Raw genomic sequence first — 22,974 nt, 5'->3', positions numbered from 1 at the left:
TCGGCCCCTCCTGAGAGCCAATCAGCAGAGGCCTGATCCCTTCGGCCCCGCCCCGCCGCGAGGGGTGGGAACCCCAGGAGGCCCGGCCCCGGAGTCACGTGCGGGGGCCGCGTCACGTGGGCGCGGGAGGGGCGGGGCGGGGGGGCCGCGCGGGAGGCGGCGGATTTCTTAATGAGGAGTGTCCGCATGCGTACGGGGAGCGGCGGGAGGGAGGTGCAGGCCCCGGGCGGAGGGGGAGGGGGGAGGGGGAGGGGGAGGAGGAGGAGGAGGAGGGAGGGGAGAGGGAGCGAGGTGTCTCCCTAGCTCGCTGCCTCTGGCAAGTGGAGTTTTTAAAAAGCTCGCGCAGACCATGTCATGACGACTTCGCTGCTCCTGCATCCGCGCTGGCCGGAGAGCCTTATGTACGTCTATGAGGACAGCGCGGCGGAGGGCGGCGGCGGCGGCGGCGGCGGCGCGGGCGGCGCGGGGGGCGGCTGCAGCGGAGCGAGCCCCGGCAAGGCCCCCAGCATGGACGGGCTGGGCAGCGGCTGCCCGCCAGCCACTGCCGCGACCTGCTCCCGCACCCCGTGCTGGGCCGCCCGCCCGCCCCCCTGGGCGCCCCGCAGGGCGCCGTCTACACGGACATCCCGGCCCCGGAGGCGGCGCGCCAGTGCGCCCCGCCGCCGGCGCCTCCCACCTCGTCCAGCGCCACCCTGGGCTACGGCTACCCGTTCGGGGGCAGCTACTACGGCTGCCGCCTGTCGCACAACGTGAACCTGCAGCAGAAGCCCTGCGCCTACCACCCGGGCGACAAGTACGCGGAGCCGTCGGGCGCCCTGCCCGGGGACGACCTGTCCTCCAGGGCCAAGGAGTTCGCCTTCTACCCCAGCTTCGCCAGCTCCTACCAGGCGGTGCCCGGCTACCTGGACGTGTCGGTGGTGCCCGGCATCAGCGGGCACCCGGAGCCGCGCCACGACGCGCTCATCCCCGTCGAAGGCTACCAGCACTGGGCGCTCTCCAACGGCTGGGACAGTCAGGTGTACTGCTCCAAGGAGCAGTCGCAGTCCGCGCACCTCTGGAAGTCCCCCTTCCCAGGTAAGCCGGGGGCCCGGGCGCCGCCGCGCGCCGCGCCTCCCCGCCCCGCCTGCCCCGGGGCTCCGCGCCGCAGCCACCCCCGCCGTCTGGGGCTCGGCTGGGCCGAGGGAGCCGGCCGGGCGAGCTGCGCCGAGGAATGCGCGGGGAAGAAATCTGCTCCGACACGTTCCCCGGAGCTGCCGGCCGAGGGTGAAGCAATCACAGGCGCCCGCGCGCCCGCCTCCGCCTCCCGCGCGGCCCTGGGCGCCCCGCGCCCGCCTGCAGCCAGGACGGGGGATGGGGCGGGCTGAAGGGCCGGGAGCAGACGCCCGCCGGGCCCACCGCGGGCGGACGCGCGGGTCTAGAGCAGTGGCCAGCGAGCGGACGCACAGTGTGGCCTGCAGAGATCAAGAGAGGGAGCTGCCCTGGCACCTCCTTTCTGGCCACCAGGACAAAACAACCCACCGAAGAATCGAAGAATGGGGGGGGGGGGGATAAGAACTCTCCTGCCCGAATTTTCAAGATCGTGCATGCACCAGACAGGTTTTTTTGTTGTTGTTGTTTTTGTCTTGTTTTTGTGATTTGAATAGGGGGGGCTCTAAAGACATGTAGACTGTTTTTCTGTTCTTGGTTTATTTTTAAGGATTTGGCCCCCCTGAGTTTCCTGGTCCTTAAAGGAGCAGAACTAAAATCTCCGGAGAGGACGTGGAGAGAAGGGAGTTTGCATCCCTCTCCTGCCCTACAAAATTTTCTTTGCTTCGCTGGTATCCTGAGCTCAAATCCTGTGGGTGTTCCCACTGCCAGCTCCTCCACCCCCACCCCCAGATGTTGGGTGGGGGGAAAGAGAGTTTTCTATGCCTCGACCACAGAAAAGGGGGAATGAGGATGAGAAGTGGGGGACCGAAGACCTGTTCTGGATACAGCCGGGATCCAGGCCCAGGCTAGGGACGCCTAAGTCTCTGCCTGTGGAATAGGGGGTGGGAATTCACCCATGTCCTGTTCCTTTTCCAAATGAGGCTGATTCTAAACCAGAGGGGACCCTGTAATCCTCACCGCTCCCCAGGGGAGAAAGATCAGTCTCAGGTTTGTCAAAATCACATCAGGAGCTTTGGATACAGCACAGTGCTGAGTGGTTACAAAGCTAGAGCCTCCGTCTGCTCTGGCTTTAAGCAGAGCTCGGTGGGAGAGGGCTGACTAGCTCCATCCTAATGCCTACAGGCGTCCTGGTGGGGGGCATGGAAGCCACAGATGTCTCCTCAGACCGTCCACAGGGCCCCCCAGCTCTAAGTGTGAGCCCAGGGACATTTTCACTGGGGATTAGAGGTCTGAAGACCTGCTAAGGGTGGGCCTGAAATTCCTCTGCATCCGGGATTGGGGCAAGGGCAGATGGTGAGAAATCCCTGAATGATGTTAGAAAGTGTAGAAAATAGCATTCTTGCAAATATGAGATTACTTAGTATAACACAACCGAATATCAGGGTGGGACCCACACTAGGCACCCCATTTCTGGCCACCAGAGGATTCCAGGATGATACCATTTTAGTATAAGGTATCTGGTATTGGTTGCTCTGAATTGGCAATAATATTTTTATATAATTTCTGTTAATTAACTACCTAATAGGAAACACATGATAATACATTTCTAGAAGACAGACAATTCACATGGAAGTATACAGCAACGTATTAGAGACAGATGGCCCTTTCGTTCTCCATCTCACCCAGACCGAAAACTCCTTAGAAGACACAAGTCCAGCAGGAATTCCTGGAGGAGGGAGAGCTAGCTGGTAGGCAATGCTAAGGGACTGAAGGGCAGGGGAGCAGATGCCCACCGGGCCCACTGTGGGCAGAGACACAGGACTAGAGCAATGGGCAATGGGTTTAGTGTGGAGAGATAAAGAGAAGGAGCTGCCCTGGCATCTCTGTGTATGTATGTGGAGCGAGTTGGTGGGTGAAAGATTGGAAAGCAGCTCAGAAATATCTTTGAGCAAAATGAACATCTTAGAGATACCCAGGGGGGAAAAAAAGCCTGCTAAAAATAAACACTTTTTGATCATAATCTCCTAGAGAAAAGTAACTTTGAAATAAAAAAATATAGCCCAATTGAGATTTAATACACTTGCAAATTACGGCATGGAAGTGGATATATAAAACCCACTATGTTTCAGCAGCTATATGCTCACAGGCTCCCTGTGTGGAAACCGAATCAGGCTGGTATATCTCAGTGAGTACAGATGTCCAGGCAAAAAGCAGATGAAAAAGAAATTATCTTCAGACACCCTACATCTTTCTACCCACACAGGGATCTTTTAGAAGTAGTGAGATTTCCAGATAACTCTGTCTATGCAATTGTGGTTTGTTCGGCAGCATCTGGGCATAAACACTACTGTCTCTCTTTAGCGCCTCTGGCTCTGAGAAACCTCACTATGGCAGTCTGGGCTGGTGTGGGATATGGAGGCAATTGTTCAGAAAGATCCAGATAATTAGGGCCGAGATGTGTTGTGGCTTCTTCTTTCCCCCAATTATACAGACCCTTGTTTCATTGCTCTTTTTTTTTTTCCTTTCTCTGGTGAGTGTAGGCACTTTTTTTTTTTCCACAGAGAGAGACAAAAATTCCAAGAGAGAATCAGAAATTCCAAGAGAGAATCAGAGCATGGGGTGGGGGTGGGGGGCACAGGGAGATCAATAGAATGAAATAGTGGGTTCTTTGGGCCATGTTGGAATCCCTACTGACTAGCCTTTGGATTTTGGTTGAGAAGAGCAGCTAGGATTTCTAGCTAGACCAAGTCCTCTTCAGCACGCAGAGCCCTGTTGTAGGAGTGAGTGGTAAAGAGCAAGTGGGCTGTGGGAACTTGTACCGAGGACCCCAAGAGAAGCCTACAGCTGAGCATTGATCTGATTTTTATTCAACTCTCAAAGATGTCTATTAGGTCCCCAGCTATGAAGTGGTTTGTGTGTGTGCTCTGGAGGGACATTAGGGAAGGCTTGATTGTAAAATTAATAACCAAATCCCCTATTTACTTTAGGCAGTAGAGACACAGCTCGAGGTCTGAGCTTCCAGATGTTCCTACATCTGTAGATCCCAATTCCTTTCCAGAAAAGACAGCAGACAATGAAAGGGGGCTTCTTTGAGAAGGCAAGACTAGAGGTGGATTCCCAGGAGGCCAAAACAACCAACATTTTGGTCAGATCCATTAAAAACTTGGGCAAGTCAATCCTTGGCATCCTATAGAGAAAAATAACTAGTTTAGACCACGTATCTGCTTTTTAAAGCACAATTTTAAGGATTATGTTGATTAAATCTCATTGGAAATTTAGAGTTGGAGTTTAGAGGATCCAAAATCGGGTAGGAAACTGTGACCATTTCCAGAAAGTGAGATAGAAAGTCAGGGACAATTAGTTCGTTAATCCAGGAACCAAAACCCACTTTAATTCATTTCGCTCTCCAGGGAAAAAGAGGTATTTCAGAGCTGGATTGTACCAGATAGCCTATTTCCATTTCAGAACTTACTGTGTCATTACATTGAGTCAGAAAATCTTGGTTTAAAATCTAGCCCTGTCACTCAAGTAATTTTACCCACTTTGAGCTTCAGATTCCTCATCTTGTAAATTGGGTTTAATAAAATAAGCCTGAAAAAATGTTCTGAGGATTTAAATAATAATAATAATAAAACACCCAAGTAGCTCATGGTATCACTACTTACCCTCTTTGTTTTACTCTTGTCCCAGAGTCACCAATCTCCTGAATCATAGCTACATCTGTAAGAGTAAAACAAATTTGAGAACTGAGAGTCATTAAAAAAATATCTTGTACAGAAAAATTCTTTTTAATGTAAAGGATCTTCTCTGTTAAAGTAAAGCTGTTTTGTTTTTCAGATTAAAAAAAACAAAACAACAAAAAAACCTTGGCCTATTCCTACACAGGCAGAGAAAAGTGACAAGTCCAACAATTTTCCTGAGAAACTGTCATCATGAAGACAGCCAGACCAGGCCATTGGAACCCCCTCTCTTACACATAATCTTCCTGAGCACTTTATTTCCTACTGCATTTGATTGTGACCTCTTCTCTTTCCAGCCTGTATAGACAAGTATTCCTGGGTGAGAGCAGATCCAATGGGAACGGGTGTAGGGAAGGTGTTTTATGAGGGTGGGGTGAGAACAAGCATTTCAGGAAGAGCCTTGTGTCTGCATTCCGGACTGCCTCTCTACTTCCAAAGGGCAGTAAGAATGAAGGGGGACCCCAAATATCTGGTCCTCAGCATTAGCTTCTGCCTGAAGAAGTCTAACAATCACATTTTTAAAAATTGAGGGGTGAATTATTCAGATAATCTCCCTAATTCCCCGCTTCCCTTTGGAAGTGTTGCTATGACCTCTTTATTAACAGAGGTGAGGGTGGAATGGAAGAGGGATATAAGGGACATATATTGGTTCTTAGTTCCTGTGAAAATCACAGAGTCTGAAGAGATTGACCGAGTAGTAGGTTGGGATAGCAAGGTGTTTAGGGTGGCTAGGGTTCCTGTATGCCATAGAGAAAGTTTCTCGCAGCGTTGGAGGAATGGAGAGGAGAGGGGGTTGGAGCAGAATTTGCTCTGTTTTGGTGAGTGGACACTTGTGGGGGCAAGGAGAGGCACTTTATTCTTATTGTGGAAGACTTATGTAAATAGCCGGATTTAACCCAAGAAGAGCTCTCCTAGTACCTCCTTTGGTAGGCAGACCCGGGGTGTGGACTCGACTTCCAGGGACCTGAATCTCTACATCTTGCATCCAAGACTTCCCAACTTGGATGCCGTTAAGTGGCTCACGTTGCATGCGTAGAATGCTCAGCTCCCAAGCAGGCTGGCTTCACCTGGACACTTCTCTTCTCTGGCTGTTGGTACAGGTCTCAGCTTCCTAGGGCAGAGGCAGTGACCAAAGGCATCAGGCCTCACTCAGTGGTGTGCACCCCCTGGAGCTCTCTCCCTTCTTGCCATGCCCTCCCTTAAACATGAGGACAGGACACCTTCTCCTGATAATGGGGCACAGTTTATACTAATAAATGCCCAAGGGATCTAACTGCAGGAAGGAGGAATTTTCCTGAATACTTGCAATCCTCTAGGCCCTTAGACCAGGATGAAGTTTGTAGGACCCTTTTAAGGCTCCAGGATTCTAATAACAAATGCTGTGCAGAACTATCTTGGAGCCTGAGGCAAAAGGACAAATCAGTACTACGGAATTTTAAAATTTGTTATTTTGTTTATCATGGATTTTTTTGCATTCATTTTGATTTCTTTAACATTTCATTAAAATATCACTTATCTGGATTCCCAAATTCTTGGTGCCCCCATCTTTTAAATTTTGCACAAGAAAAATAAATAAATAAAATAAATTAAGTTTGCACAAGAGGCAACACTCTAGTGTGGCCTTGCTAATAACAGATGTGCAAAGTCCGTGCCAGAACCTTGACCCTACACAATGGTGCAGCCTGGGGCACACAGCCCGGCTGTCTAGGGTCCAGGCACGGGACTCACTTCCTGCCACCCACCTCCTTTCTCCCCCCAGATGTGGTTCCCCTACAGCCCGAGGTGAGCAGCTACCGGCGCGGGCGCAAGAAACGCGTGCCCTACACCAAGGTGCAGCTGAAGGAGCTAGAAAAGGAGTACGCTGCCAGCAAGTTCATCACCAAAGAGAAGCGCCGGCGCATCTCTGCCACCACGAACCTCTCCGAGCGCCAGGTCACCATCTGGTTCCAGAACCGACGGGTCAAAGAGAAGAAGGTGGTCAGCAAATCGAAAGCGCCTCATCTCCACTCCACCTGACCAACCGGCTGGCCACCTGCCCCGTCTATTTATGTCGCCGCTTTGTACCATAACCGAACCCAACGAAGGACACTTCGCCGGTGCAGACGAATATTTAATGTTAACAAGAAAGAGTAACTGCGCCATGGGAGGCAGAGAGGCTCGGAGGGCGAGCTCTGCAGCCCCCCACTCCCCACCCCATCCTCAGCCCCCCACCGCCATGCAGATGGGACCTATGAGGCCTAGAGAGCTTCTAGAGAGCTTCGGGGGTGGGGCTGGGTGGGCTGTGGGAGGAAGGCTGGGAGCCTGCACTCCCCTTTGCCCTCATCCCCCGCCTCGCCAGAAAGCTGAGAGGCAGGGAGCGAAACGCCCGATCATTCCAACCAAAGCAGGGCTGGGGGACCCCAAATGACCCCATTCTTGCCTCATCCTTTGCCAGGCAGTTGGTGACCCTCCTGAGGGTGGGGCCCAGCGCAGACCTGGCCGAGCTCAGTGGCTTCGGCCTTCCCCTTCCTCGTCCCGCTCCCTGTCCCGCCCGCACTCCTTAGTTAGGCAAGATTTCCCGGTTAAGATTCTCTGTGCATATTTTAAAAGTCACGTTAATATTAATGATAATTGTTAGGGATCCGGCATTGTGACTGGAGTACACACAGCGCATAGGTTTTCTTTCTTTCCTGTTTCAACAAAAGCTGGAATTGGTGGAGGAGCTGCCTATCCCCACCTCAACCAGGAAACTGAATTTCTCTGGAGGAGCTGACTCTGCCCCACGGTCTCCTCCTGGGCTCTGCTCTCTCAGTCCCCTGCAGAAATCCAAGGAGGATGGAAACTCCAACCACGCTGCTAAATATCTTCCCCCTTCTCCTTCCTTCCCTCCATCCCTCTCCCTCCCGGGGATCAGGCCAGGCACAGAAGCAGAACGTTTTTCTAAGGAAAGGACGAACTTCTCTTCCAAGGGGATGGAGAGTGGGTCCCCGGCAGAGCCCCTCCCCAGTTGCTCCTCCGCGGAGGCAATCGCTGAGAGAGCCTCACACTTTCACTTCTACCGATTGTCCAGAGGAAAGCAGTTTTCTTCCAGGAGGCCAAAATAACCAGCCCCCAATTAACCAGCTAATGTAGACGCTGCCTAACATTTCCCTCCTCGAAGGCCAACTTGCTGCCGAGGGGGGAGGTCCCTCTCCCTTCTCCCTTCCCACTGGTGCATTACAAAACAGTGTTCTTTTGAAATGTTCATCAGAAATAGGCTTTTTTAAAATGTTGTGTATCTGTATATAGTATTGTGATGTCTGAATGACAATGTACTGAATGCAAAAAGAAAAAAACAACCCCACAGACCTGTTTTTAAAATAAAATCTTTTTTTTTTTTGCCTTGATTTTATGACTCAGATTCCTTCTGCAGACCCTTCTGTTCACTGGCTCACCGGGGCCACCTTTGATGCCCCAACACAGCCAGAATGGGCAAGGGGAAGCGTGTAGACATCACCTCCAGCTGGGTAAATTCCAAACTCATATTTCGTTCCACTCAAGTTTTCAAAGTGAGTTATTTGGGTTGTGGATGTGATCTCGAAAGGAGAAAACTCCCTCGAAATAGACGAGTGTGTGTTGGGGATAGAAGGATGCAATCAGCGACTGGGAAGGCCTGGAACAGGTGAGTGAGAACAGTACACTGCCTGTTGACTTCACTTAACAGTTGGGGCTCAGATCTGGATTTAGGAGCTGAGAAGGCAGCACCAGCTAGAGCTGGAGGCTATGGTGATCGCAGCACCAGCGGCAGCGCCAGGGAGCTAATCTTAGGCTTCTGGGGCCCTGCTGCCCCCATGAGGGTCCGCAGTCTCTCCAGCCAGTGCAGGCCTGGAGCTAGGCAAGGGTCCACACAGCCTGTTCTGCTGGCGGGGGTGGGGGGGGGTAGGGGGTGGGGAGGTGGGGGGGGTAGCCGCAAGCTCAGCACTCCTAGGCTGCTCTCTTTTCTTTCTCACCAATTTATGCAGAGATGTCAGGCCGCTAGGACCCCTTGGCCCCCCAGTTCATAAGCCAATCCCACCTTTATTTTCCAGCATTCCTGGGGACCACAGTCTTCTAGGCCGTCAGGAGCCATGTAGACTCTGCCATTAATTTGTTTTCCCTGTCGCGTCCATCCGTGCCTATCTCCCTATCTGGCGGAGTTAATGAGATCGTTAAGTTGTCAGGTTAAGAGACTTTTAAAAAGCAATATAGCCTAAAACAATGTTATCTCAGATTAAATCTTTACTGCAGCAATTTTTATTTATATATAATATTTTTCCTCTCCTGAGACACAGAAAGACTGGAGGCATTGGGTTGGAAATCAGAGCTCTCCGACCTCCCTTTGCCCGATGGCTGAGGTTCTTACAATTTTACTTAAATAAACATTTCTGGGGGTGAAGCACACACACACACACACACACACACACACACACACACACACCATGTTGTCTGAAGAGACAAAGAGCCTGAAGAATTCACCCTCTGTAGAGGCTCTGCTACTGATGTGGCTGCCAGTCCTGTTCTACTCCATTTCAACTCTGGGTTAACTCTCAAAGAATCACATGCTGGGAAGTGGGAGTTTGGGGGGATGTAGGTGAGCCTCCCAAGAATAAGGTTCATTCTTAATTCCATGCTCTCTTCTCTCACCACCTGCCACCTTAACCTCTTCCCAAAACCAAAACCCTGAATCTCTTCTGAGATGGAAAGAATTGAAAATTATATGCGTGTGTCAGACAGAGGAATTGAGCAGACAAGAAGCCTGGGGCTCCCTGGATATGGGCCCCATCCCTGTTGACTTGAGGGTGCGCTGGCTTAGTCCCATGACAGCTGTCGATACAGTGGAAGTTGGAGACCGTAGGGAAAGAGAGTCTAGAGCTCTCCCAGGGCTCTCTCCACCTCTGCACACAAACTCACCAGGCTCTACTGAGTGAGCTTCCCCACACAGAGAGACCCTCCCTAAGGCCCCAGAAGGGGGCGATGGAAAAAAGGAGAAAGCTCAAGCAGGCTCATTGGGGTTGCATTGGGACACTGAAAACCCAAGCAAAGACGGCAATCCCTCGAGCGCGCCTGGGAGCCCCAGTGTGCCAGAGGTGTTCAGGACCGTCTCTCACGCTGGATTAAATATGCCTGGATGGGTTTGGAGGATTATCGTGTCTGGATCAATTTTGGAGCTGCCTCTCCCATAAGAGGAAGCAAGCGTGAGAAGGAAAACTCCTGTGTGAGCAGGTATTGTGCGAGCGTGTATTCCGCGGAGGCAAAGATGGGGAAATGGAGGATTCTTCCCCCGTGTGTTGACCTTTCCTTCCTCCAGGAGTCGGTGTTCTCTTTGGGGGACTCTGAAGACATTCCTGTGGAGGTGTACGTGGGCATGTGCACAATCGAATGCGTGCGCGCGAGTTTGTGTGTGTGTGCGTGCATGTGTGCAGAGCTTTCGACCAGTGGAGAATTTCCTCAGCCTTTCCTGCATGTGTGTGTGTGTGTGTGTGTGTGTGTGCAAGCAGGTAGCAATATTGTCATCTCGGGGTGTAGACTATGTTTTCTTTTCTTCATTCCAATCTGTAAGAAGCCTTTCCTTCCAAGGCCAGTCTAGCGTTGGTGTGAGAGTGAGGCTCCACTGTAGGTGAGGGTGCGAGGATATACAAGAGGTGCGGAGGGTTGAGGGCTCAGAGGCTTCCCCTGGAAACAGCCTCCCTCCTCCGGGCCCAGGGCTCCTGTGATCTTTCTCATAATCCAGTGTCACTCCCCGACTCCCTCTGCCTCCCCCCACCACTCCGCAGGCCAGGACTGAGCGACCTGGCTGGCTGGAGCCTCACAGGACTCTCCACCTGGAGGTCACTCTACCAAGCTGCCAGGGAAGGCTCAGTTTTCCTGGGCTTGGGGAGAAACCCCTCCCCACCCGCATATTAGTTCCCAGACCTGGGGCCAGCACCGTGGGCCTTTCAGCCTGTAGTCCCACAGCCGAGAACCCACCTGAGGGAGCAAGGCCCGCAGTTCTCGGGGAGATCCCTCCACGACCGTCTCCAGACCATCTGCTCCTGAGGCCGATCCACAGGCGGCTGGGGCAGCAGGCCGGTGCGGGTGGGAGGCAGGGGCAGTCCCTGGGACATTCTCCCTCTCTCCGAGGATTGGAGCTGGGACCCTGCGGCAGGTCCCCCCACCCCATTCGAAAGCGAGCTCCCCACCCTGGGATCCACCTGCGCCGACCTGGACGGTGTCGGGAGCCCACCCCTCAAAAAACTGCAAGGGCTGGTTCAGGCAGATGTGCATCCAGACCTGCGCTGGTGGAGGATTGAGGGGCCCTGGGGAGCCAGGGGCTTCTGGGAGGAGGAGGGGGCCAGAGCCTTCTGCAACCAACCAGGCTCTTCCTCTTTTAGCCTTGACCGTGACTAGGTCTTTCTGACCTTGACATCACAGGGCGCACAGGGAAGGGGGGCCGGTGGAAAAGGCCTTGATCTTCCGGTGGCCAGAGAAGGGGAGGGCCGCTCGCCCCTTGCCGCGCCGGCCCCCTTCCCGCCAGGGCCCGCCGCCTCTGTTTACACACAGAGGAGGTGTCGGCTCCAGTCTAGACAGGGGCGCTAATAACGCCCATAAAAGGCGGCCTCTCCAGAGATGTTCTGCAACTCGGCTCCCGCGCGCCTACCGCTGGCCGCTGCCTCCGCCTCCGCCGCCCCGCCCTCCTCGGAGCCAGCCGCCGGCCTCCGGCCGCCCTGGGGAGGGGGCACCCCGACGGTTTCCAGAGCTGAGAAACCCCGCCCCGCACCCTTCGGAACCTCTTCTGTCTCCAAAGGTAAGTGGAGCCCCGCTCTCCCAGCCCAGCCCGGCCCCAGGTTAGCAGCGCATCCTCCCATCCCCACGCGCCCCCCCAGGCACCCGTGTCCCCCGCCCCGGGACTGGGGCCTTGGATTCGGGAAGCGCTGGATGGGTGGGCAGACCCATTTGGGTCTTTGGCCCAGACCCCAAATAGATCTCAGCCTCTCCCCAGTGCCAGGCCTGGCCGGAGGCCGTGGTCACTGCGAGCCCCGGCTGTGGGGCAGAGGGCACCGGGTAGTCCTCACCCCATCCCGCCTCGAGGTCGCCGAGACCAGGCCGCGGGCTCCCGGATACGGTGCAGGCGGCTGTGGGTGTGGCGTCTGATGAGAGTGGTTGCTGGCTTTTTTTTTTTTTTTTTTTTTTTAACTGGGTCCCCACACCTTTCCTGACACTCAGTAATTCACTAGGCCGAGGAGATCCTCTGCTGGCGGAGGGGGGGAAATGTCAGGGCCGCGAAACTTTAACTATTAGTGCGCCGAAAGGACAGGGAAAATGGGGGAAGGGGGCCCATTAAGGTACATTAATACATGCTCAGGTGAGAGGTGGAGAGATGGACTCCCAGACGTGCCTGCCGGTGACCCCCCTCGCCCCCCCACACCCCTTCCCATTTCCCGAGTGGCGATCAGGCTGGGGTCTTTGGAGGGAGGGGCCCCGAGATGCTGCAGAGGGGTTGGAGGAGGTAAGGCTGCTGCTGACCCCAGGCCACTGGGGTGAGCCTGAGAGCCTGACTGGACCCCTCTCCCCCGGGAGCCTTTAATGCCCCCCGCCCCAGTCTGCAGATGCCTGAAAAGCAGCACCTGGAGAAGGGGTCTCCCAATCTTCCTCCCTAAGTCCTGCTCCTCCGGAGAGGTGGCTGGGAGCCAGGTGGGCTCCAACCCTGGAAGAGATAGTGAGGGGAAGAAAAAGGAGACGTGGCACCCCTACCTCCACCCCTCAGACTTGTCTGAACCCACCAAAGATGCTGTACCAAGTCTGAGCTCCCTCCAAAGAAGGGAATAGAGAGTTCGGGAGGGTCGGGAGGGGGCCAGACCTTCCTTGCCGAACGCGAGGTCATCCACCCTCCCCGCGCCCCTCAGTCCCTACTCCCGGCCCACCGGGGACCCGGGCCCTGTCACATTTGCATACGCGGCAGAACCACTTTCTGCAAACTAGGCAGTGACCTTGAACCGGGCCGCCGAGGCCTCTTGACTGAGTGTGGAGAAGGCGGCACCGCACCCAACAGTCCTGACCTGGGGGCGGCAGGGGCGCAGCTCCAGGCAGCTCGCAGCCGCGGTGGTGGCCTGAGCCTCCCGCAGCTGCCTGGCCCCGGCCACCCGGGCGGGCATGGGGTTCTAGTTAACTCCTGCGGCCCGGCGTGGCGCGGACTCGAGGCCCCCCGCAGAGGCTGCAGCGGGGATGCAGGCACGGACGGAGGTGCGGGCGAGCCGGCCGGTGGGTGCACGGGAGCACCAGGGACTGCCTGGGGTGCTCAAGGGAAGCCTCGGCCGCATCCCAGCCTTCGGTTTTAATTAACCCCTGAGTTAATGAGTGGGGCTCGGTGGGCCAGGCCAGCTGCAGCCGGCGGGGCCACGGGGCAGGCCGCCTCTTCTAACCCCGGGGCCTGATGAATGTGCGGGAGAGGGGCCGCCCGCAGCGCTCAGCTGGTCCGGAGCCTGGGCCTGGCCGAGCACCGGGTGCGCGCGGACTGCGAAGTGCGGGTGGATAAAAGTCGGCCAGGCGCGGCTGCCCAGAGCTCTGCGTGGCAGGTCCCCCGCGGTCCCCTCCCGAAGCCCCCGTTGGTTCGGGGCATGCAGCTCCCCCCGTGGCTGGGGGTAAATTTGAAGCATCGCACCCGAGCCTCCCGCCGGCCCCGGGGACCCAGGCCAGGCGCAGCGCTCTGGGGCCGGTTTGTGGGAGCCCGGGTTAAGGAAGGTGGGGTGCCCTAGAAGGGGATAGATCCGCGGTGGCGCACTCTGATTGCCTGGGTTCCTCACCAGGATCCTGAAAACCGCGAGGCTCACAATGGGCTTGGAGGAGCTGGACAACGGGATGCTGCTGGTTGCTGCTGGTTCTCGGCAGCTCTCCCAAGGGGCGTCAGGGTCAGCTGCGCAGCGCAGAGGGGTTTGTGCGTGTGCCCTTGCCCGCAGAGCGGAAACCGGGGGAAATGGCCTTCAAGGCGGGCCAGGTGGGACGGGGAGAAACTGCGTGCCTGGACGAAGGAAGCCCTCCCTGTGTTTCTGTCCCCAGCGCCGCATCTGCCGCCGGTGGCTGCCGCTCCGTGTGCTCGGCGGCCTGGCCGGAGGGCAGCGTGCGACGCTGGGGCCTGAGGTCTTCTGGCCAAAGGGAGAAGGGGAGAGGCTAGGACCTTCCTCCCGGGGTCCCCTTTCCGGGAGCCTGGAGTCATCTGGGAGGGCGAAGAGGATGGGAAGAAGCCTCTACCCCGCAAGGACTGGTGGTGACTGCACAGCTCAGCTCGGCATCCCTCACACCAACAATAGCGGCCGAGCTCCGAGGCCTGGAGGCCTGAGACCTGGCTGCCCGTGCAGCGTTCTGTTTGAAAACAACAATATTCAAGTCACACCCTGTTTATCTTTATGACCCAAATAACCCCCAAATAAATTTTTTTAAAATTAAAATTTTAGTGGTGCTCATTAATGCATCTCGAAAAGGGCATAAATAGGATGTTGGAGATGCTGTGACGTGGAATTTGCAGCTCAGGGACGCTCCCTTCTGCAGCCGCGGAGCCCCATCATCAATTAGGCACAAAAAAGGACAATCCAGGCGGTCTCCCGCCCGGGGCTCGCGCCGTTCTGACTGCAGGTGACTGCGCGGTGCTGGCATCTCACCGCTCAGCCTCGGTTCGGCAAGTGGGCCGGGCTGGCGGGGCGGGCTCCGGGGGCGGGAGGGCCGTGGCCAGGCAGTCCGCGCAGGGCAGCCGCGTGGGGAAGGGGACGCGGGCAGGGCCGGGAGCCGCGCTGCGAGCCTGGGGCTCCGCGGGCAGGGCGACGCTCGCTGGCGCGGACTCCTCTCCGTCCGAGGGAGCGGTTCTGGGTGGGATATGAAATCGCCTGGCGAGCTGTGGAATTCGAAGAATCTGCGGTTCTCTCTGCCGAGTCCTGCAGAGGAGAGAGAGAGAGAAAGGGAGATGAGAATCTCCGGCTTCGGTCTGCTTTTGTAGCTTCGGCTCATTCTCAGATACTTAACTTTCACCTACAAGGGTTTCTTTCTGCCATATTCTCACGGAGGCTCTCGGTTTCTCCAAATCTCTCTAGATCTTCCAGTGTTTCCCTGCATTTAGCTGTTTGCTAAATGTCTTAGCTGTTGCTAACTGTCTATTTTACCTTGTGTTACTCAAAGCCGTGAATTGTATAGGAGCCGGAAACAATCAAATAGAAATCCGAGTACTTTGTCTACCAGACATCATTAGAATACACACACTTTTGAAGGCGTTGTTGTGGTTTTCACTTTAATCTGATTATCTGTGTTCTGTGGACTTGGTTGAGATCCGATTGTGGTCTTCAGATGTCCAGTAACCTCATCAATGGCCAGCGCTGGGTTCTCAGCCTTCTCTGGAAGGAGTTGCTGAGGTTAGCACCATAAATATAATTTTAAACCCCAATAAGATAATTCTCCGGAGTCGTCCCCCTCATTCCCAGCACACCTACTGGCATTGGCATGGCTCTCTGGTGGTCCCAGCGGCAGGCTGGGCTGGTTCTGGGGCGTGGGGGGGGGGTCTCTTTTGCAGTGGGAGTCAGGAGTCGCTCGGGCCAGCCAAGCTCTGCTGGGGTCCCAGAGCCTCTTGCTGCAAAGACTCTGGAAGGCTCCCCGGAAGCCCATCCGACCCACGGAAGTCACGGGGAGGAGTAGCTCAGGCCCTCAGATTTTCAAGAGCAGGTAGTCAGGTCCACATAGAGCCGGGTGCCTCCTTTTCTAGGCTTCTTCTGCCTCCTTTCTGCAACCCTCCTCTAACCGTGAGTGGAAGCGTGAGGCTGGGATGGCTCCCAGATCCGGAGGTAGGGGGAGGAATAGCCAGCATTAGCAATTCTCCCGTGGTCCTCTCCTCCAGGAAGGACCCCCAGAGTGTCTACCAAAATTCCTGAGGAGGAAGAGCTGAGGAAGAGGAGCACAGCAGCGGGCAGGGCTGGGAAAGACAGTGTCAGGGAAACCTGTCCTTACCCCTACTTCGCCTCTACTGTAAATAAACCCTGAGCCAAAGGGCTCATCCGTCTCCTTAAACAGCCAGTAAACTTTATATGACACAATATCTAATAGTAATTTATTGGGGAGATATTGTAAATTCCAACGGTTTTAGTTAATAAAGGAGCTAATTAAAGAGGGACAGGCTGTGCTTGGCCAGCTGTTGGCGAGAAGATAATACATCTGGGGAGGGGGGTGCATGGTGCAGGAGTGCCTATGTGCGGGTGTTTTTGGTGTGGCTTTTCTCCCTCTTGCCCGGGTCGGGCGTCGGGCGGTTGGCTTAGTCTCTGCATTCTGCATTGGGTTTTATATGATATTAAAAAAAAAAAAAAAAAAAAAACAGAATCCAGGGTCTGTTTGGTGTTTGGTCCCCCCACCCCCACCCCAGTGGGGAAGGGGGGAGCTGGAGCCGGTGCGGGGTGGGGGGGCCTCGCTGTCCCCACCCATCCCCCCGGCGGCGGCGCCCACGTGAGCTGGATGGCCAATGGGTGGCCGGTGCAGGTTTAACTATGTTTAATGTCAGATAGCAATAAAGTAGAAGCTGCCGGTCGGGCCCCGCGGAAATGGGCGAGCATAATCTCCTGAATCCCGGGTTTGTGGGGCCGCTGGTGAACATCCACACGGGGGACACGTTCTACTTCCCCAACTTCCGCGCGTCCGGGGCGCAGCTGCCGGGGCTGCCGTCGCTGTCCTACCCGCGCCGCGACAACGTGTGCTCGCTGCCCTGGCCGTCGGCGGAGCCCTGCAATGGCTACGCGCAGCCCTACCTCGGCAGCCCCGTGTCGCTCAACCCGCCCTTCGGCCGCACGTGCGAGCTGGCGCGAGTGGAGGACAGCAAGGGCTACTACCGCGAGCCGTGCGCCGAGGGCGGCGGGGGCCTGAAGCGCGAGGAGCGCGGCCGCGAGACGGGCCCGGGGGTCGGCCCGGGGGCCGCGCTGCTGCCGCTGGAGCCGTCGGGGCCGCCCGCGCTCGGGTTCAAGTACGACTACGCGGCCGGCGGCGGCGACGCGGGAGCCGCGCACGACCCGCCCTCGTGCCAGTCCCTGGAATCCGACTCCAGCTCGTCCCTGCTCAACGAGGGCCCCAAGGGCGCCGGCGCGGGCGACCCGGGCGGCTTGGCGTCGCCCTTACACCCCGGCGGCGGGCTCTCGGCCAGCGGTAAGGACCCGGGCCCGCTCTCCAGGCGCCGCAGACCCGACGGCTCGCGGGGCGCGCAGTGCAGGACCGAGCTGGGTGACAGCGCGGCGAGGGGCGCGTCCTTTAGGAAGGCGCAGGGGGGGGGGGCGCCTGTAAACGTGTAAATGCCCCCATAAAAGAGCTGCGGAGAGCTCCCTATCCAACCCCCCTCCCGCAGGAGCTGCTGCAGGCTGCAAGGGGCAGGGAGCTCCGGAGAAGGGGATTCTGACCCAGGCTTCTCCAGGCCTGGGGGTGTGTTGGGGGGAGGACCCTGCTCTCTCCGGCCTTTGCACAGGCTCCGTTGCCTACTTTTTTTTGTTTGTTTGTTTGTTTGCTTTTAAGAAATGCCAGCAAGGCGGGTTTACTCTGCCCGCCTCCCTCCTGTCTGTCCCAGCTCATCAGGGAGCCTATCCCGGAGGATGTGAAAGGAAGGGGCCAGGATATCCGGGAGGAGAGGTTTGGGGAGAAGGGAGGGGATCGGGACTCTGAAGGCTCAGGAATACAGGGTTGAGGAGGCAAGGAGGGAGGGGTGAAAGGGGAGGAATGGAGTGATGAAGGGGGGCAGGAGTGGACGGGGATGAGGGTGTGTAGGAGGAGGAGGATGAGCTAGGAGAGCGAGGGCCTGGGATTGGGCTGTAGGCCAAGAGAAGGGCCAGGGAAGGACCGAGGGCACTGGGCTTGTCACCTCTTGGTCCTCTGGCCAACCCTGCCGGTTCGTCTCCACCCAGGCGCGCCCTGGTACCCGATCCACAGCCGCTCCCGGAAGAAGCGCAAGCCCTATTCGAAGTTGCAGCTGGCGGAGCTGGAGGGGGAGTTTCTGGTGAACGAGTTCATCACACGGCAGCGCCGGAGGGAACTCTCAGACCGCTTGAATCTTAGTGACCAGCAGGTCAAGATCTGGTTTCAGAACCGGAGAATGAAAAAGAAAAGACTTCTGTTGAGGGAGCAAGCTCTCTCCTTCTTTTAGAGGGCAAGACACGGGCACCCGCCCCGGACTGAGCCTGTCTCTGGCAGAGAGCAAGGGGGGCGCTGCCTGGGACACAGTCCCCGCTTAGAACGCCAGGCATCTCTGGCAGGCGCTCCCTGGACATCCTCTTGTCTGTTTTGTTTGTGGTTCCCTCCCACACACCCCCCAGCAGGCCCTGCCAGGTCCCAGCCCAGCCAGGGAAAGAGGAAGCCCGCAGCTGCAGACAGGGGATAGGGTCAGCGAAGGCTGAGGTGCTGGGGAGAGGCTGCTCTGCAGTGGGACTGGGGCATCGGGCCTCTGGCTGAGGACCTGGAGGAAAGGCAATCCACGCACCCTCCTCCCTCCCACAACTCTCCTTCCAGGGTCTTGAGTCAGCCAGCAGTGGGCAGAGGTGGGGACAGTGGAACCAAGGCTCCCCAAACTCCCAACAGTTGGGGTTAGGAGAGGAGGGAGCGAGAGTGGAGGATCGGTGGGGAGACCGGAAGGGGTTAGGGCAGCTCCGGGAGGGCAGGAGGAAGTGTGGGAACCTAGAGGAAGTCCGGTTCGGGAGAACAGAGTGATCGGCGATGCTCGAGTCCACAGGGGTCTGGTCCCCTAGGCCTGGACACCCCACAGGCGCAGACAGGCGGCTGGTGACCTGGCTGCGGACGGGGCGAGCGTCAGCCTCCTGGCCCCTCTGGGGCAGGCTGCAGGAAGAGTCTGGGCCCCTCTCCCCTGGGCCCTGCGCCGCGCTCACAGGTGTGCCTCCCTCCACTCTTCCTGCCGCCCTGGCGGCTGCGGCCCGAAGCCGGGAGCGTGAGACTGGGAGCTGGGCCGATCCGGTGTCCGGTGTAGCGGCCCCCCAGGGACCCCCACCCGGCCCTCCAGGAGGCCCGGGAGGCCGGGAAAGGGGCTGCGAGGCGCACCGTTGATTGGCCGGGAGAGTTGTTGGCAGCCGCGTGGCTCGGCCGATCCCCCCTTCCCGCTGGCGTTCACGGTCACGGCCGAGGCTGGCCCGGCATAATTTACGAGGCAGGAGGAGAATCTGCCCCTAAAGGGGCTACCGGCTACGGAGGCCCCTGCTCAGCCCGGCTTTCCCAGGCTGGTGACAATGAAGGAGGGGGGCGCTGATGCCCCCCCCCCCCGCCCAACTCCTTTCTCTCTTTCACCCCCCCACTCTAGCCGCCCCCCAACGTCGCCCTTTGTCTCAGGATCCACTGCCTCCAGGCCGGCGAGCCACAGAGTACCAGGACCAGAGCCAAAGGAGGGGCACATCCCCAGAACCGGCTGGAAGCCAGAGTGGCTTCTTCAGCCCAGGGCCTTTACCCATAGCGCCCTTCAGACCCCAGCCCCAGCCCCAGCCCAGTAGATCTAGGCTGGCTTAGGAGAGAGGGCAGTGAAGACGTGCGGCGCCCTCCTGCACCCCCTGTTTATCCCTCTGGGTGAGAGTCCCTCTACCTCCCATCTGCTGACCCACCCTTGCCAGGAGGAAGAAGGTGAGAAGCAGGAGACTGATTCGAGCTAAGCCCAGCATGGACGGTGTGAACTGGCCTGCTAGCTTGGAGTTCTCCCTGCCGGGGAAGAGTCTCCCTAACACACCCTGGAATGGCAGCCCCCAGAGCCTCCCACCCTCCCACCAGCACGCAGCTTCAGGTCCCTGTACAGGGTTGTGCAGAGGCATGGGCAGACACAGCACAGCTGAGCCCAGCTCCACTCCCCCGGGGCCTATGCCACTCCCCTGACTGTACTTGGAAGCAGGCACCCTCTTGTACAGCCCCAAATACAGCCCTGCAGAATGGCCGTACAATCACTTGCCCTCATCCCCCACTGGGCACCTGACACCTTCCCCACTGACATAAATGTTTCACCTGTGTACAAGTTCTCAGACATCAGCACCATTCCAGCTGTCTGCACAATCCCCTGTGGGCTGGCCCTGGGTATGAGGCATCTCCCCTTTGCCTGGTCGCCCATGTACCCCTTTATGCAGCCCCTCCTGTGACCTTGTGGGCTCTGGGGTGCTGGATTCGAGCTTCACCACTCCAGCCTGACTCCCACAGCTTAGTGGAGGAAGAGACCAGAACACTATAAAAAGGGGTGGGGGTACAAAGATATGCAATATTCTTCTTCCTGTCGCTTTAAACTGACTTCCGTGAGCTTCTCTGTCAATCCGTGTCCAGTTCTCTGTGTCCGTTGCTCGTACCTAGTGTAGACTCTGTGGGTAGATGCCCTTCCCAGCTCTCTGTAGTGTGCCCTCCTATTCAAATGTCTGTCTTTAGCACGTTTTCCCTTTATATAGTCCTTGTACAGAGTTGCTTCATCATATTAATATTAATAATAATAATTAAAACATGACTGGATGACGATGTGATTTTTTTTGAGAAATAATTTTAAACTGGGTCCCCACGCGTGGTCTCCTCTGCTCAGAAAGAATGGGATCCCCATTCCTAGCTGTTCCCCCACTTTACTGTCTCCAGCTCAGGTGAATAATAAAAATAATAAATGTATAATGATAAAGGAAGAACGGTGCAGGGGCAACAAAAATATACGAGCAACCAAGATCTGTTGATGAGCTGCCATCTCTAGTCCCAAGCAATTACTAGCAGAGAGAAAATTGGGGGATAGTAGATTGGGGGGGAGGAGAGGGATTGCTGAGGAGTCATGGGGCCATAAAAATACTGTAGACAGCCCAGAGGGTGTCTACCTTCAGGGCCAGAAAGAGGAAGCCTGAGCTGCAGGATCTCTGAGAAGTGAAACCAGGGTAGAGGCTGCAGCAGGTTGGAGCAGCAATGGCAAGAGTGCCCTGGGACATGGGGCAGGGGCTCGTGGAAGCACACTTCAGCGCCATGGTCTAACCCCATGGCTTCACTCTGAGAGCACATTTTGTGCATGCAAAATAACCAGGTAGGGGACTGAAGACCCCTTGGAGCTGGTGAAATAGGCTTCACCTCTCAGCCAGCAGCTCCCTTTGGGCCTTGCCAGAGAGAGGCCTGGGTGGAAGCCAGAGTCTGGGTTCCAGCAGAGCCTATGAGACCTCTGCACCTTCCCTTCACCCCTTCCTTCTGGATGGGACATCCTCCCTCTGCCTCCACCCTTGTGCCTCTGGTCCCTGAGTTTTCCTTTCTCACAGCCTGGCTCCAATCAGGGAGTCTCCTCCAGATTCCCCCTCCACCCTCCTGGGCCTGCTTTGGAATAGCAGGGGCCCCCACTGAGCCCAGCGTCCAAGCCACACCTCCTGCCTTGAAATCCTTCTCCCTCTCCCTTCCTTTCCTTACTCCTACAAGTAGAAAAACTAACAAATTTAGATTGAATCCCATTCTCCATTTGCTTCTAACACACAGCTTGTCTTGTGTAGCTGAGGGGTTTGGGCAGGACAGAGATCCCAAGCTCTGGGGGTCACTCATACAAAGCCCCTCTCCCCCCCCCCCCCAGAAAACAGGCAAAGTTGGGGACAGGATAGCTTCTGGCACTCAGGAGGACTGGGTGGCCATGCCCAGGTCTGAATTAAGGTGGGGGGGGGGGAGGAGTTGAATCCCAGTGAATCCAGGCCAGAGACTACCCTCTTCTTAAGACAGATCTGTACAGGAAGAATTAACAGTGAAGGCATTTCTGGCTTAAAAAAAAAAAAAAGGAGGAAATTTAAGGAGGTCAGGAGTAACTGGTCTTTAGTTTATTCCCTTGATTTATTCCCAGAGACACTGCAGAATCTGAGAGAGAGGCAGTACCTTGTTGGGTGGTGTCCACATAGGTCCCAAAACTCAATAACTGGGCAGACTGTCAGAGAAGGAAAGACACTATAACCTCCTGCTAATGGTTGAAAACATATCTTTGGGTCTCTGGGCCAAAGAGAATGTCGTGATTGGAGCCTCAACTCAAGTACTCAGGCCAAGGCTGAACTCTGCATCTGGGCAGGCATCCTATCTATTTTGCAACTATTTGGTTCAAGCCCTCAAACTGCAATTTACTCCACGGACTTTAAAACAAAGAATCCCGTGTCTCTAATGGAGTCTAGAGGAGCATGGAATGGAGAGGATTATCTGGATAATTCGGGCAGACAAGGATTCCGCTGTTTTGTATCTGCCAGCTTATACCCCCCAGATGAGCTGCGTATCCGGCCCGGTTCTCCACCCAGTGCCACTCCACTCCGGGCCGCACAGACACAGCAGGGTATTTAGGGCCGCTGTGGAGCGGGCGGGCGGCGGGGAGGGGTGCGGGCCGCTGGGTCCCGGGGATGCTAATGCAGCCGGAAGCCCGGCGCGCGATCGATGGCTCAGACCCGGGGCGGAGCAGGGACCGCGGCCCCGTCTCCGAACAAAGCAACCCCCCGGGATCCTGGTTCCCGACAGGCCGGAGCCCCTGCCCATCCTCCCCGCCATTACCAGGAAGGCAGCAGCGGCTTTCCGGCCCCGGGCCGGCTCGGGAACCGCACCCCGAGCCCCGAGCCCCGAGCCCCGAGCCCCGAGCCCCGAGCCCCCGAGCCGGTCCGCGCCGCGGGCGCATGGAGGCGCCGCAGGCTCCGGCTGGCTGAGCGCGCGGAGGGCCGCAGGCGCCGGGTCCCGCAGCCGCGCATCCGCCCTCCCGCGCCGGCCTCGGTGCAGACGGGGCTGCCCGCGGGGAAGCGTCGCCCCAGCCCCGCACCCGCAGCCGCACCCGCAGCCGCAGCCCGCGCCGCGCCCGCCGCTCCGGGAGGCCCCAGACAAAGGCGCGGCGGCCGCTGGCGGAGGCGGCGCCGGAGCACCTCCGCGGCCAGGCCCCGCGCACAGGGCGCCGCGAGGTCGGCCCACCTCGCCCGGCCCGGCCCGGCCCCCGCCCCGGCTCCGGCTCCCGTGCGCCGCTGGGCCCCGCGGAGGGGAGACCCCGCGCGCCTCGCAGCCCCTGCCCCTGCCGCCGGCAGCTCCGGCCCAGCCCAGGGCCGCGGGCCCCGCCGGGGACGAGATGACCCCTGCTGGCCACAGCCGCGGAGGCCGCCGAGCCCCGCCCCGCCGGCCCGGCCCGGCCCCGGGCGCCCCGCGAGGGTGCGGGAGGCCTGGGAGGACCGCGGGGCCC

At 57.4% G+C, this 22,974-nt stretch overlaps 2 protein-coding genes across 2 annotated transcripts; both read left to right on the top strand.

Annotated features, from left to right (window-relative positions):
* The first annotated feature begins 271 nt into the window (after window positions 1–271).
* HOXC13 (homeobox C13) lies at window positions 272–8,155 on the top strand. The gene is given in 3 exon segments (XM_025458719.3): window positions 272–532; window positions 535–1,074; window positions 6,589–8,155. Coding segments are annotated over 3 exon segments (975 nt in total). The 5' UTR covers window positions 272–354; the 3' UTR covers window positions 6,846–8,155.
* An 8,217-nt stretch (window positions 8,156–16,372) lies between these two features.
* On the top strand, window positions 16,373–19,019 carry HOXC12 (homeobox C12). The gene is made up of 2 exons (XM_025458894.3): window positions 16,373–16,967; window positions 17,714–19,019. Exons 1-2 carry the CDS (start codon window positions 16,373–16,375, stop codon window positions 17,950–17,952), a joined length of 834 nt encoding a protein of 277 aa, XP_025314679.3. The 3' UTR covers window positions 17,953–19,019.
* Window positions 19,020–22,974: the final 3,955 nt, after the last annotated feature.

This window comes from Canis lupus, chromosome 27 (assembly GCF_003254725.2).
Source record: "Canis lupus dingo isolate Sandy chromosome 27, ASM325472v2, whole genome shotgun sequence".
NCBI classification, from domain to species: Eukaryota; Metazoa; Chordata; class Mammalia; order Carnivora; family Canidae; genus Canis; species Canis lupus.
This window is presented reverse-complemented; position numbering and strand designations above follow the sequence as displayed.